Source organism: Euprymna scolopes, chromosome 38 (assembly GCF_053919585.1).
Source record: "Euprymna scolopes isolate OS-2025 chromosome 38, ASM5391958v1, whole genome shotgun sequence".
In the NCBI taxonomy this organism is placed as follows: Eukaryota; Metazoa; Mollusca; class Cephalopoda; order Sepiida; family Sepiolidae; genus Euprymna; species Euprymna scolopes.
Genome location: NC_136519.1, coordinates 29,814,954 through 29,830,330, shown reverse-complemented (window position 1 = coordinate 29,830,330; position 15,377 = coordinate 29,814,954). Strand labels below are relative to the sequence as shown.

At 37.1% G+C, this 15,377-nt stretch overlaps 1 protein-coding gene across 1 annotated transcript in view; it reads left to right on the top strand.

Annotated features, from left to right (window-relative positions):
• The window catches only part of LOC145263110 (uncharacterized), a 113,814-nt gene that overhangs the window by 43,444 nt on the left and 54,993 nt on the right, over positions 1-15,377 (top strand). Inside the window, exon 3 of the mRNA XM_080120050.1 lies at positions 8,516-8,714. Coding sequence (XP_079976176.1) covers positions 8,579-8,714 — 136 coding nt within the window. The 5' untranslated portion in view covers positions 8,516-8,578. The remainder of the gene's footprint in view (positions 1-8,515; positions 8,715-15,377) is intronic.

Genomic DNA, 15,377 nt, shown 5'->3' with positions numbered 1-15,377 from the left:
TTGACGGGTCCACGTCCATTGTCGACTGGGTTGAAAGGGTCGAGCTGACGTGCGACCTTTGTGAGGTGAAAAGGGTACACACTGTGATTCCCCTGAGATTGGCTGGGGGTGCCTTGAGTGTATATCAGCAACTCAGTGCTGCCGAAAAGGTAGATGTCACCGCAATTAAAGCTGCGCTGTACAAGGCATTTGCCATGGATCCTTGTACGGCCTATGAAAAATTTGCTTCCCGAAAACTTCTACCGGAGGAAAGCGTGGACGTTTTCTTCGCTGAGTTAAAGAAACTCGCAGTTCTGTTCGGTGGAGGGGTGTCAGAGCGGACGCTCGCGTACGCGTTTGTGGCGGGCCTTCCCACTCGGGTGAAGCAGCTACTGAGAGCCTCAACCAGCGTTTCAACAACGACCATGGAACACTTGATGGAACGTGCTCGAGCCATCATCAAAGATGAGGAGGACCTGGGGGAACCAGTTGTGATGGCGACACAGACAGGCCAGATTGGCGCTCGGGAGATTCCGAATCAGAACCCTGCAAGCAATGGGAAATGTTTTCGCTGCGGTCGACGCGGACATTTTGCAAGGAATTGCACCAACAGGGGGCGTGTGCGCTGTTTTAAGTGTGGCGGTTTGGGGCATCTAGCCCAAAACTGTGCGGGAAACGTATCAGGGGAGAGGACGTCAGCGCCGCCCTGCTCCCCGAGCAAAATTTGAACAAGGCGCAACCAGTAATGACCGTCTACGTAAACAGGTTACCCTGCTCAGCACTTCTCGACTCAGGCTGTTCGCATACTATAGTGAGCACCAGGCTGTGTCCAAGTTGGACTAAGAGGAAGATCAAAGTCACCACGATAGGAGGCGAGACCCAGACATGCTGTGGAGCTGGAACTGTCAAGATCTACACGGACACCGGTGCAGCCACTAAGATCAATGTGCTCGTGACCCAAGGAAATCTCCTGGGGTTTGACCTGTTGCTCGGATACGATGCCATCAAGGCGCTGGGGGGAGTCGCAATTCATCGGGATGGAAAGGTGCGATTCTTAGAGGCCCCAGTGTGTGCAGTGCTCCATATCGATCGGCCGGATTTTACAGTGGACTATGACTCGCGCAAGAGGGCCTGGATTGCATCTTGGAAGTGGACCGAGGGAATGGCACCGACTAAACTCAAGAATGGGGTTGCAGAGTACCCTATACCCAGTGAGGCCCGAGCAGAATACGAAAGGGAACTAAAGGCGTAGATCCAAGATGGCTGGTTAATCCCCTACCCTGAGGACAAGCTTGGGCCTCCCAAGGGTCTAATACCCTTGATGGCAGTAGTCCAACATAACAAGTCGAAAGTACGGCCCGTGCTGGACTATAGGGAGCTTAACAAGCATATTGAAGCCTACACTGCCGATGCTGACGTATGCGCCAGTAAGTTGAGGGAATGGCATCAGAAAGGCACTAATGTCTCGATATTGGATTTGCGAAAAGCCTATTTACAGGTGCGAGTTGATGAGACGTTGTGGCCGTTCCAGACACTTTGATTCCAGGGGCAGAGATACTGCCTTACACGCCTTGGCTTTGGCCTAAATGTGGCACCACAGATCATGAAGACTATTGCCAACACAGTATTGTCCCAAGAAAAGCCCATGAGGGACTCAACGTCAGCTTACATTGATGACGTATACGTCAATGAAGATGTACAGTCTGCGTCGTGTGTCAAAGAAAAGTTGGCTAAGTTTGGTCTGGAATGCAAGAATCCCGAACGTTTAAGGGAAGGAGCACGTGTATTGGGATTGGATGTTTATGAAGAAGATGGCACCCTACAATGGAGGCGTGGCAGTGAAATTCCAAGCATCCTTAACCTCGTTACAAGGCGGACCGTTTTTTCTTGGTGTGGAAAACTTGTTGGTCACTTACCGGACTGTCGTTGGCTCCGCGCAGCTGTTGGTGTGATTAAACGCAGAGCAAATTTAACAACCATGGGTTGGGATGACATATCCGATGATGTCCTACTAACTCTGATGATTAAAGAGACACTGGAGAGAGTGAACAAGAAGGACCCTGCCTGTGGGCGGTGGTGTGTTAACGGAGACAACGTAGGTGTGTGGGTTGATACCAGTTCTTTGGCGTTGGGAGTATCGTTGGAGCAAGGAGGAAACGTGTTCGAGGATGCGTGTTGGTTGCGGCCCGTAACAGATTCTCAGCATATCAACCTGGCAGAGCTGGACGCTGTTGTAAAGGGGGTAAATCTGGCCCTGCAGTGGCAGTCTAAGAAGTTGACCTTGTACACAGATTCTCTCTCTGTCTACCACTGGGTGTCTGACACACTTTCAGGACGGACACGAATCCGTACCAAGGCAGCAAGCGAAATGTTAATACGGAGAAGGCTAGAAATGCTAAAAAACCTGGTATCTGAGTATGGGCTATCACTGAGCGTCACTCTGGTGCCATCACATTGTAATCGTGCTGACCAACTGACCCGTGTACCTCACAAATGGTATGAAGCCGCGAAGATGGGAATGGAGATTACTGCTCGATCTTGTGCAGTTGCAATCGACCCATGTCAAATACAAAAAATTCATGCACAGAGCGGACATCCGGGTATCAAGAGGACCCTTTATTTTGTGAGGCGTGCATACCCAGCAGTGACCAAGATGGATGTCAGACAGATCGTCAGAAATTGTGAGGCTTGCCAGTCTATTGATCCTGCACCAGAGCGATGGCAGAAGAGTCGCTTGGAAGTTGAGAGTGTGTGGCAGCGGCTGGCCATGGATATTACCCATTACAGTGGCAAGCCCTTTCTAACTCTCATTGATTGTGGGCCTATGAGATTTGCGGTGTGGCGGCAGATGACCAGACAGGATTCAGCAAATGTTGTTCGCCACTTTTTTTTGAGCGAGGTGCGTCGGAAGAGCTCCTGACTGACAATAATGCAGCGTTTTGTTGCCAGCAAGTTCGGCAGTTGTTAGATGAGTGGGGCGTCCGACTACGGTTGTGATGTGCGCATGTGCCATCAGGAAATGGCATTGCTGAAAGAAGCCATCGCAGCATCAAGAGAATTGCTGCCAGGAAGCGATGTACTATTGCGGAAGCAACATATTGGTACAACATTACGCCAAAGGACGGGACGTCCCCTTCAACCGCACCTGCGAATGCTATTTACACGTACCGAGTCGGAGTGAAGGGAATCAACACTACGCAGCCAACCGACAAGGGAACATATAACAGATATGAAGTGGGAGATCCAGTGTGGGTGTGGCCTCCAGGAAATCGGTGCACCGACAAGTTTAAGCAAGGACAAATATCTGGAGTGATTAGCCAGCAGTCTGTTTTGGTCGATGGAACCCCACGACATGTGCGAGATCTTCGCCCAGCTACCGAGGTGCGTCACACAACTAAAGAAGAAAGCAGTGAAGCGTCTAGCGATGAGCTGCCGATGCACGGATTCAGTGAGCCCCTTTCAGAGACTGATAGCGATACTTCATCTGATGAGGCGGAACCAGATCCAGAGCCCGAATCTGAAACAGTGAATGTACCTCTTCGCAGAAGCACACGCACTAAAAGGTCCCCCCCCCCCAGTGCTCTCTATGTGATCATCAGATCAGGGGGGAGTGTAACGTGCATCCAGGAGATAAGCGCCTGCGTGTTTGCGTGTTGTGTGGGTACGTGGGAGAGACGGATGAGGGGAAAAAGACTTACCTCGAGACCAGCTCAGCGTTACCGACCAAAAATAGAAAAGAAAGACCAAGATGGCGGCCGCCGTCTTTTGTAAAGTATGATGTCTCGCAAAGTCACACAAATTCTCGGAATATGCAAATTTAGCCGGCCTAGAACGACGATAAAAGCGGGTGAGGGGAAAGACGTGGGAGAGTGACGATTGAGTTGGCCAGGGAATCGTGTGGCTGTTGCTTCTTGTGCCGTGTTCAGGATATCTTACCGTGTTAAAGAGAGAGTCGGGCGCCATCTTGAATTTTTCCATACACTTTTTCGTTACATTATTATTATTATTATTATTATTATTATTATTATTATTATTATTATTTTATCAACAACAACAACAACAACAAAAAACAAAACTCAGTACCCTGGGACAGGAATGTGAAAGAGAAGGAGAATGAAAAGTGGAGCAATTATGCTCCATTGGCCTTGGTTATAAGGCGTATACACGGGGTTAAAACACAAATAATTCCGGTCATAGTTGGTTAGGGTTAGGGTTAGGGTTAGGGTTAGTTGGTACACTAGGAGTAGTATCAAGTCGTCTAGAAGGACAATTGAAAAAACTACAAATCCCCGATGTTATAGGTGGCCTTCAGACCTCTGCAATTATAGGTACCACCAACATACTTAAGAAAACCCTTGATTTTTTAAGCTCTTGGTTTGAAGCCGGGATTAAAATGAGAATTATTATTATTATTATTATTATTATTATTATTATTATTAACATTAATAACATTAATACTCCTATCATTATTGTTAATTAATTTTTATTGTGTTTATTATCCATAGCTAAGTTTAATACTATTGATGTTTTTCTTTTTAGTATAATTTACAGATTCTACTAATTATCTATTTAAGGAGGAAATAATTTTTCAGATAATGGAGCTAACAATTTTCTTTCTTCCACGTATATTCAGACAGTTTGGTGCTATTTCTGTATTTTTCAACTCTGAATGCCATTGTGTCATAATTATATACACTTGAACTAATCCTATGTACACTTTTTTATGACTTTTTATATTTTAATTACTGCTGCTTTGTATTTGACATTATCCATTAAACAGTTATTCACTAATGGGCAATTAGTTTTTATTCTACAATTACATAAGTTTTTGTCATCATTAACATTAATAACATTACTGCTACTACTATTATTGTTGTTGTTAATTAATTTTTATTGTGCTTATTACATGTTATCCGTGCAACAATGCCTAACTTTAATGCTATCCCTCGTGAAAAAGTGAAAAAATTATATTTGAAGAAGATCGCCTGAGATATTTTAGTTCAAATTACATCTCCACAAAAAAAAAAATGTATTTTAAATAAATTATTTTATTTTCTCAGACGAAACTTTAACATTAAATGTTAAACAAATTATTTAATCAAACTTTAAATTAAATTTAAATTATCATTAAATTTTTTTTTAAATATTATTTTATTATATTTTCTAAAATAATACTTTAACATTATCTTAAAATTTTAAGTAAATTATTGTTTCGGAATTTTTTCAGATGAGGATTGATAATTTTATTCAGACTACTGTCCTCATGTTGCATATTATTTTCACATTTCGCCAGTATAACTAAACTAAATCCTTTATTTAATGCATGGAGGTAGATTGTTCTCATTCTATCAGCCATGAATGGGTAGACCTATTAATTTTATGTGAACAGGAAGGCTCAGGCATTTTAATAAGCCAGATTTTGCTCATTCTAATGAACTGGAATTTCAAAATCACACATGATCTTGTGTCTAACGTCCTGCAAGGAGATAAATAATATATTGTATTAATAAAATTAAATAAATAAACATAAGTCGTTTTGATGTTGATATAGTCCGATTTAAACAAGCACAACATGAGCGTGTTAGATATTGGCCAAACAACACCGAAAGATGTGCTGGTCAACGATTATTATTATGACCGTTATTAAAGTGAAATAAATATTTACAGATAACATTATTTATGTTAAAATGTTTTAATAGAAAGAAATGTTAGCACAAACAAAAATGTTAACTTGATGAAAAATAATGTTAAAACATAAACAAAATGACAACAAAATAGCTTAAAGATACAAATATCAGTCAAGAGTTCAGTCATAGCAGACTCGGTTGGAGTTACTGGGAGAAAGACTGTCCACAGACCGTAATGGATCTGAGTAGGGGAAAAATGTCTATAGTAATAATCTAGGACCATCGTTGCAGCTGTCCAATGATGGAAGCATCCGAAATAAAGCTGCTGTAAATACCACCAAGGTTTCAGGTCATACAAATCCTTGTTTGCAGCTTTTCCAAATATGAATATTATAGCAAGGCTATGAATTTGCTGGTACTGGCATAAATTGAAACTGCATTATATAAAAACTTGCCATATATGCAAAATAAGTTAGTGCAAAGAGTTCATGAAATAGAAAAAAAAAAAACATGGAAAAAGTAAATTAAAGATCCAAATCAAAGGATATGCAGTGGTATTCCTAAAAGGGAAATAATCATAGGAGTTAATGTTCTCACAAGTAGTTAGATTTACAGTGTGTACAAAGAGGTTCAAATTTAAAAAAATCCAAGATGTGCATGATTTGTAGAAAAATCCAGTTAGTAAGTGGCCGAGGAAGAAAGATTATTTCAAAGCATTAAAGTCCCCCCCCCCCGCTTAGAGATAGTGCAACCAGCATAATGCTCTTTCCATTACCAGCTAAAGATTTGTAATGACGGAAAGATTGTTTTCACAGACAGAATGGAGGTAAAAAAAAAAAATAAAGGGTTTTGTCATCTCAGACAGATTGCCCTTGAAATAATTAGGTTATGTGTCAAAAAGTGTGCACCTGAACAGATGCAGAAGTGTAAAGGCTTTCAGTTGAGACAGAATAGAAAAAAAGTGATTGAAAAATATTGGGTGCTAATGTACACATAATGTTAATAGAAATAATAATAATGTCAATAATAACAACAAAGAAATAAGTAAAATAAAGGAAACGATAATAATAATGAAACATGAGGATAATAATAATAATAATAATAATAATAATAATAATAATAATAATAATAATAATAATAATAATAACAACAAGGAAATAAGTGAAATAAAGGAAACAATAATAATAGTGAAATATGAGGATAATAATAATAATAATAATAATAATAATAATAATAATAATGTTATTAATAACAACAAAGAAATAAATGAAATAAAGGAAACAATAATAATAATGAAACATGAGGATAATAATAATTAATAATAATAATAATAATAATAATAATAACAATATCTAAGGTAAAAGCAGTTATAAAATATTGATAATTTTAAATAAATCATAGGAATTGAAAGTATAGAATTCAGATATGAAATCTTATCTTTATAATATTTGGGAAAATCTAGAAAATTATTTTCAGATTATAAAAAAATATACAGATATTAAAGGAGGCCAAGAGTATAAAGGAATTCCATGGGTAATTTTCTCCTTATGTATAAGCAAAGTGAATAGTGGGGTGAAGAATCAAGAAATTAAACTGTAAAGGAAGAATTAAGGGTTGATTTCTCAGAAACTAAACTTATCGATGTTATTAATTATTTCAAATTATTGATTAAGTAGTTTACAGGATTTCACTGAATAATTTCAAAGTTTCTGTATTCATATTTTTTTTATGTTTGCATTGGAAATTAGTTCGCTTTTTGTGTTAATAACATTTTTACCTTGAGGGAATGTTATTATCCTAACAGCCTCAGAAATGCACAGGTGACATGACTTGGAGCTTGGGGTATATGACTTTTTTTTTTATATAGGAGTCACCACTTATCAAGGCCGGAGCCCACTCGAGGATAAGGGTTAATGAATGTACAGTAGTCAATGGGATAATATCGTAGTAATCATTAGTGATGGAAATTTGGTAAATTGGATTGCTTAAGGGGACGGTTCATCAAGAAATTTGTTTACATTGGATTTGAACACTACCAAATTGTAGTCAGCTGGAAAACAGGCAAACAGAAGAGAGTTCCACGGGCGTGGTCTAAGAAAGAAACTTTGTTCATGGAATCTATATATGCTGAAATGTTATAATGAATTGCCAAATCAAATTGAGCTCTAAAATAACCAATAGCTGCCAAATCTTAGATTCACTGAGAATAACCTAATTAACTGAGAAGAGAATGTTCTTAGATCTAATTTTTTTGTTTGTTTTTTTATTAAATTCGTTAAAGCTTTCTCTTGGTTACTATCTGCATTCTGTATTTTTTATTATTAAATGAGGATGTGTGGTTAGAGATCCTTAGCTTCAAGTAGAAGTATGTGTAAGTTTTGAGTGGAATCTGACTATTGTTGCTGGGATGGTGATTTCCATAATAGTTATGGGTGGGGAAAGAAGGTAGATCATAATTCTTGTGATTATCTATTGCGGATACTGGAGGATAGTCTACAAGGAAAAGTTTACTGTAATCGGGAAAAAGTAATAACCATTTTATAGTTGATTATTTAGAGATTTATAAAGAATTGGACTCTATAATTGTATTGGAATCAGGGAAAAATATTGGAATGGTCCTATCACTAATTTATATTATTAGATTATTCAGACTACAGTTCTCATCTTCAGTGTTATTCTTGCAACTTTTCCACCAGTGTAACTTCTGACATTCTTATTGCTGAATTTGAAAATTTTTCGGCTGAACTCGGGAATCTGAACCTTTATTAAATCAACCTGGATAGCCTGTTTTCGTTTCGTCATCCACAACTGAATAAAATCGTAAATACTTCACATTTATGTTCTTAATATCAGTCACACTTGGAATGGACCTTCAAATTTTAACAAAACTTTAATGTTTTGTCTTTCAGATTAGACTGGCTTTTAAAATATTCATTTGTGGAATGTTGAAGACTCTGCCAAACTGAAGTAAGATGAGTTATTCTCGAAGTAATTCTGCTGGCTCTGTAGACACCGTGAAGTACTCACACTCTCCGTCCAACACTGATAATTATAGCGAAAATTTTGAATTGGAACCAGAAATGAAACAAACACCGGCTTTCCGAAAAGGTAAGACGTCTGGAATCATGTTCTTCCACTTACGGTTTTGTTCATTCCCGTAGAATTCTTGCTGTGTAACATTTTAACGTTGAAAAAAATTTTGCACATGGTTGTTTTTGTAAATGCGTAGTCTTGCACATGTGCGCTGTAACCAGTAAACGATCAAATCACACATATTTGCCTTCACAAACACACACATTGAGGATAACCGTGCACATTGGATGATGTCACTAAAGAATGACATCCTCCATTAAAACATATGAGGAATAACTGTGCACATTGGATGATGTCACTAAAGAATAACATCCTCCATTAAAACATATGAGGAATAACTGTGCACATTGGATGATGTCACTAAAGAATAACATCCTCCATTAAAACATATGAGGAATAACCGTGCACATTGGATGATGTCACTAAAGAATAACATCCTCCATTAAAACATATGAGGAATAACCGTGCACATTGGATGATGTCACTAAAGAATAACATCCTCCATTAAAACATATGAGGAATAACCGTGCACATTGGATGATGTCACTAAAGAATAACATCCTCCATTAAAACATATGAGGAATAACCGTGCACATTGGATGATGTCACTAAAGAATAACATCCTCCATTAAAACATATGAGGAATAACCGTGCACATTGGATGATGTCAATTAATAATAACATCCTCCATTAAAACATATGAGGAATAACTGTGCACATTGGATGATGTCACTAAAGAATGACATCCTCCATTAAAACATATGAGGAATAACCGTGCACATTGGATGATGTCAATTAATAATAACATCCTCCATTAAAACATATGAGGAATAACTGTGCACATTGGATGATGTCACTAAAGAATAACATCCTCCATTAAAACATATGAGGAATAACCGTGCACATTGGAGGATGTCACTAAAGAATAACATCCTCCATTAAAACATATGAGGAATAACCGTGCACATTGGATGATGTCAATTAATAATAACATCCTCCATTAAAACATATGAGGAATAACCGTGCACATTGGATGATGTCACTAAAGAATAACATCCTCCATTAAAACATATGAGGAATAACCGTGCACATTGGATGATGTCACTAAAGAATAACATCCTCCATTAAAACATATGAGGAATAACCGTGCACATTGGATGATGTCACTAAAGAATAACATCCTCCATTAAAACATATGAGGAATAACTGTGCACATTGGATGATGTCACTAAAGAATAACATCCTCCATTAAAACATATGAGGAATAACCGTGCACATTGGATGATGTCACTAAAGAATAACATCCTCCATTAAAACATATGAGGAATAACCGTGCACATTGGATGATGTCAATTAATAATAACATCCTCCATTAAAACATATGAGGAATAACTGTGCACATTGGATGATGTCACTAAAGAATGACATCTTCCATTAAAACATATGAGGAATAACCGTGCACATTGGATGATGTCAATTAATAATAACATCCTCCATTAAAACATATGAGGAATAACCGTGCACATTGGATGATGTCACTAAAGAATAACATCCTCCATTAAAACATATGAGGAATAACTGTGCACATTGGATGATGTCAATTAATAATAACATCCTCCATTAAAACATATGAGGAATAACCGTGCACATTTGATGATGTCACTAAAGAATAACATCCTCCATTAAAACATATGAGGAATAACTGTGCACATTGGATGATGTCACTAAAGAATAACATCCTCCATTAAAACATATGAGGAATAACCGTGCACATTGGATGATGTCACTAAAGAATAACATCCTCCATTAAAACATATGAGGAATAACCGTGCACATTGGATGATGTCACTAAAGAATAACATCCTCCATTAAAACATATGAGGAATAACCGTGCACATTGGATGATGTCACTAAAGAATAACATCCTCCATTAAAACATATGAGGAATAACCGTGCACATTGGATGATGTCACTAAAGAATAACATCCTCCATTAAAACATATGAGGAATAACTGTGCACATTGGATGATGTCAATTAATAATAACATCCTCCATTAAAACATATGAGGAATAACCGTGCACATTTGATGATGTCACTAAAGAATAACATCCTCCATTAAAACATATGAGGAATAACTGTGCACATTGGATGATGTCACTAAAGAATAACATCCTCCATTAAAACATATGAGGAATAACCGTGCACATTGGATGATGTCACTAAAGAATAACATCCTCCATTAAAACATATGAGGAATAACCGTGCACATTGGATGATGTCAATTAATAATAACATCCTCCATTAAAACATATGAGGAATAACTGTGCACATTGGATGATGTCACTAAAGAATGACATCCTCCATTAAAACATATGAGGAATAACCGTGCACATTGGATGATGTCAATTAATAATAACATCCTCCATTAAAACATATGAGGAATAACCGTGCACATTGGATGATGTCACTAAAGAATAACATCCTCCATTAAAACATATGAGGAATAACCGTGCACATTGGATGATGTCACTAAAGAATAACATCCTCCATTAAAACATATGAGGAATAACCGTGCACATTGGATGATGTCACTAAAGAATAACATCCTCCATTAAAACATATGAGGAATAACCGTGCACATTGGATGATGTCACTAAAGAATAACATCCTCCATTAAAACATATGAGGAATAACCGTGCACATTGGATGATGTCACTAAAGAATAACATCCTCCATTAAAACATATGAGGAATAACCGTGCACATTGGATGATGTCACTAAAGAATAACATCCTCCATTAAAACATATGAGGAATAACTGTGCACATTGGATGATGTCACTAAAGAATAACATCCTCCATTAAAACATATGAGGAATAACCGTGCACATTGGATGATGTCACTAAAGAATAACATCCTCCATTAAAACATATGAGGAATAACCGTGCACATTGGATGATGTCACTAAAGAATAACATCCTCCATTAAAACATATGAGGAATAACCGTGCACATTGGATGATGTCACTAAAGAATAACATCCTCCATTAAAACATATGAGGAATAACCGTGCACATTGGATGATGTCACTAAAGAATAACATCCTCCATTAAAACATATGAGGAATAACCGTGCACATTGGATGATGTCACTAAAGAATAACATCCTCCATTAAAACATATGAGGAATAACCGTGCACATTGGATGATGTCACTAAAGAATAACATCCTCCATTAAAACATATGAGGAATAACCGTGCACATTGGATGATGTCACTAAAGAATAACATCCTCCATTAAAACATATGAGGAATAACCGTGCACATTGGATGATGTCACTAAAGAATAACATCCTCCATTAAAACATATGAGGAATAACTGTGCACATTGGATGATGTCACTAAAGAATAACATCCTCCATTAAAACATATGAGGAATAACTGTGCACATTGGATGATGTCAATTAATAATAACATCCTCCATTAAAACATATGAGGAATAACTGTGCACATTGGATGATGTCACTAAAGAATGACATCCTCCATTAAAACATATGAGGAATAACCGTGCACATTGGATGATGTCACTAAAGAATAACATCCTCCATTAAAACATATGAGGAATAACCGTGCACATTGGATGATGTCACTAAAGAATAACATCCTCCATTAAAACATATGAGGAATAACCGTGCACATTGGATGATGTCACTAAAGAATAACATCCTCCATTAAAACATATGAGGAATAACTGTGCACATTGGATGATGTCACTAAAGAATAACATCCTCCATTAAAACATATGAGGAATAACTGTGCACATTGGATGATGTCAATTAATAATAACATCCTCCATTAAAACATATGAGGAATAACCGTGCACATTGGATGATGTCACTAAAGAATAACATCCTCCATTAAAACATATGAGGAATAACCGTGCACATTGGATGATGTCACTAAAGAATAACATCCTCCATTAAAACATATGAGGAATAACCGTGCACATTGGATGATGTCACTAAAGAATAACATCCTCCATTAAAACATATGAGGAATAACCGTGCACATTGGATGATGTCACTAAAGAATAACATCCTCCATTAAAACATATGAGGAATAACCGTGCACATTGGATGATGTCACTAAAGAATAACATCCTCCATTAAAACATATGAGGAATAACTGTGCACATTGGATGATGTCACTAAAGAATAACATCCTCCATTAAAACATATGAGGAATAACCGTGCACATTGGATGATGTCACTAAAGAATAACATCCTCCATTAAAACATATGAGGAATAACTGTGCACATTGGATGATGTCACTAAAGAATAACATCCTCCATTAAAACATATGAGGAATAACTGTGCACATTGGATGATGTCAATTAATAATAACATCCTCCATTAAAACATATGAGGAATAACTGTGCACATTGGATGATGTCACTAAAGAATGACATCCTCCATTAAAACATATGAGGAATAACCGTGCACATTGGATGATGTCAATTAATAATAACATCCTCCATTAAAACATATGAGGAATAACCGTGCACATTGGATGATGTCACTAAAGAATAACATCCTCCATTAAAACATATGAGGAATAACCGTGCACATTGGATGATGTCACTAAAGAATAACATCCTCCATTAAAACATATGAGGAATAACCGTGCACATTGGATGATGTCACTAAAGAATAACATCCTCCATTAAAACATATGAGGAATAACCGTGCACATTGGATGATGTCACTAAAGAATAACATCCTCCATTAAAACATATGAGGAATAACCGTGCACATTGGATGATGTCACTAAAGAATAACATCCTCCATTAAAACATATGAGGAATAACCGTGCACATTGGATGATGTCACTAAAGAATAACATCCTCCATTAAAACATATGAGGAATAACTGTGCACATTGGATGATGTCACTAAAGAATAACATCCTCCATTAAAACATATGAGGAATAACCGTGCACATTGGATGATGTCACTAAAGAATAACATCCTCCATTAAAACATATGAGGAATAACCGTGCACATTGGATGATGTCACTAAAGAATAACATCCTCCATTAAAACATATGAGGAATAACCGTGCACATTGGATGATGTCACTAAAGAATAACATCCTCCATTAAAACATATGAGGAATAACCGTGCACATTGGATGATGTCACTAAAGAATAACATCCTCCATTAAAACATATGAGGAATAACTGTGCACATTGGATGATGTCACTAAAGAATAACATCCTCCATTAAAACATATGAGGAATAACCGTGCACATTGGATGATGTCACTAAAGAATAACATCCTCCATTAAAACATATGAGGAATAACCGTGCACATTGGATGATGTCAATTAATAATAACATCCTCCATTAAAACATATGAGGAATAACTGTGCACATTGGATGATGTCACTAAAGAATAACATCCTCCATTAAAACATATGAGGAATAACTGTGCACATTGGATGATGTCAATTAATAATAACATCCTCCATTAAAACATATGAGGAATAACTGTGCACATTGGATGATGTCACTAAAGAATGACATCCTCCATTAAAACATATGAGGAATAACCGTGCACATTGGATGATGTCAATTAATAATAACATCCTCCATTAAAACATATGAGGAATAACCGTGCACATTGGATGATGTCACTAAAGAATAACATCCTCCATTAAAACATATGAGGAATAACCGTGCACATTGGATGATGTCACTAAAGAATAACATCCTCCATTAAAACATATGAGGAATAACCGTGCACATTGGATGATGTCAATTAATAATAACATCCTCCATTAAAACATATGAGGAATAACTGTGCACATTGGATGATGTCACTAAAGAATGACATCCTCCATTAAAACATATGAGGAATAACCGTGCACATTGGATGATGTCAATTAATAATAACATCCTCCATTAAAACATATGAGGAATAACCGTGCACATTGGATGATGTCACTAAAGAATAACATCCTCCATTAAAACATATGAGGAATAACTGTGCACATTGGATGATGTCAATTAATAATAACATCCTCCATTAAAACATATGAGGAATAACCGTGCACATTGGATGATGTCACTAAAGAATAACATCCTCCATTAAAACATATGAGGAATAACTGTGCACATTGGATGATGTCACTAAAGAATAACATCCTCCATTAAAACATATGAGGAATAACCGTGCACATTGGATGATGTCACTAAAGAATAACATCCTCCATTAAAACATATGAGGAATAACCGTGCACATTGGATGATGTCACTAAAGAATAACATCCTCCATTAAAACATATGAGGAATAACCGTGCACATTGGATGATGTCACTAAAGAATAACATCCTCCATTAAAACATATGAGGAATAACCGTGCACATTGGATGATGTCACTAAAGAATAACATCCTCCATTAAAACATATGAGGAATAACCGTGCACATTGGATGATGTCACTAAAGAATAACATCCTCCATTAAAACATATGAGGAATAACCGTGCACATTGGATGATGTCACTAAAGAATAACATCCTCCATTAAAACATATGAGGAATAACCGTGCACATTGGATGATGTCACTAAAGAATAACATCCTCCATTAAAACATATGAGGAATAACCGTGCACATTGGATG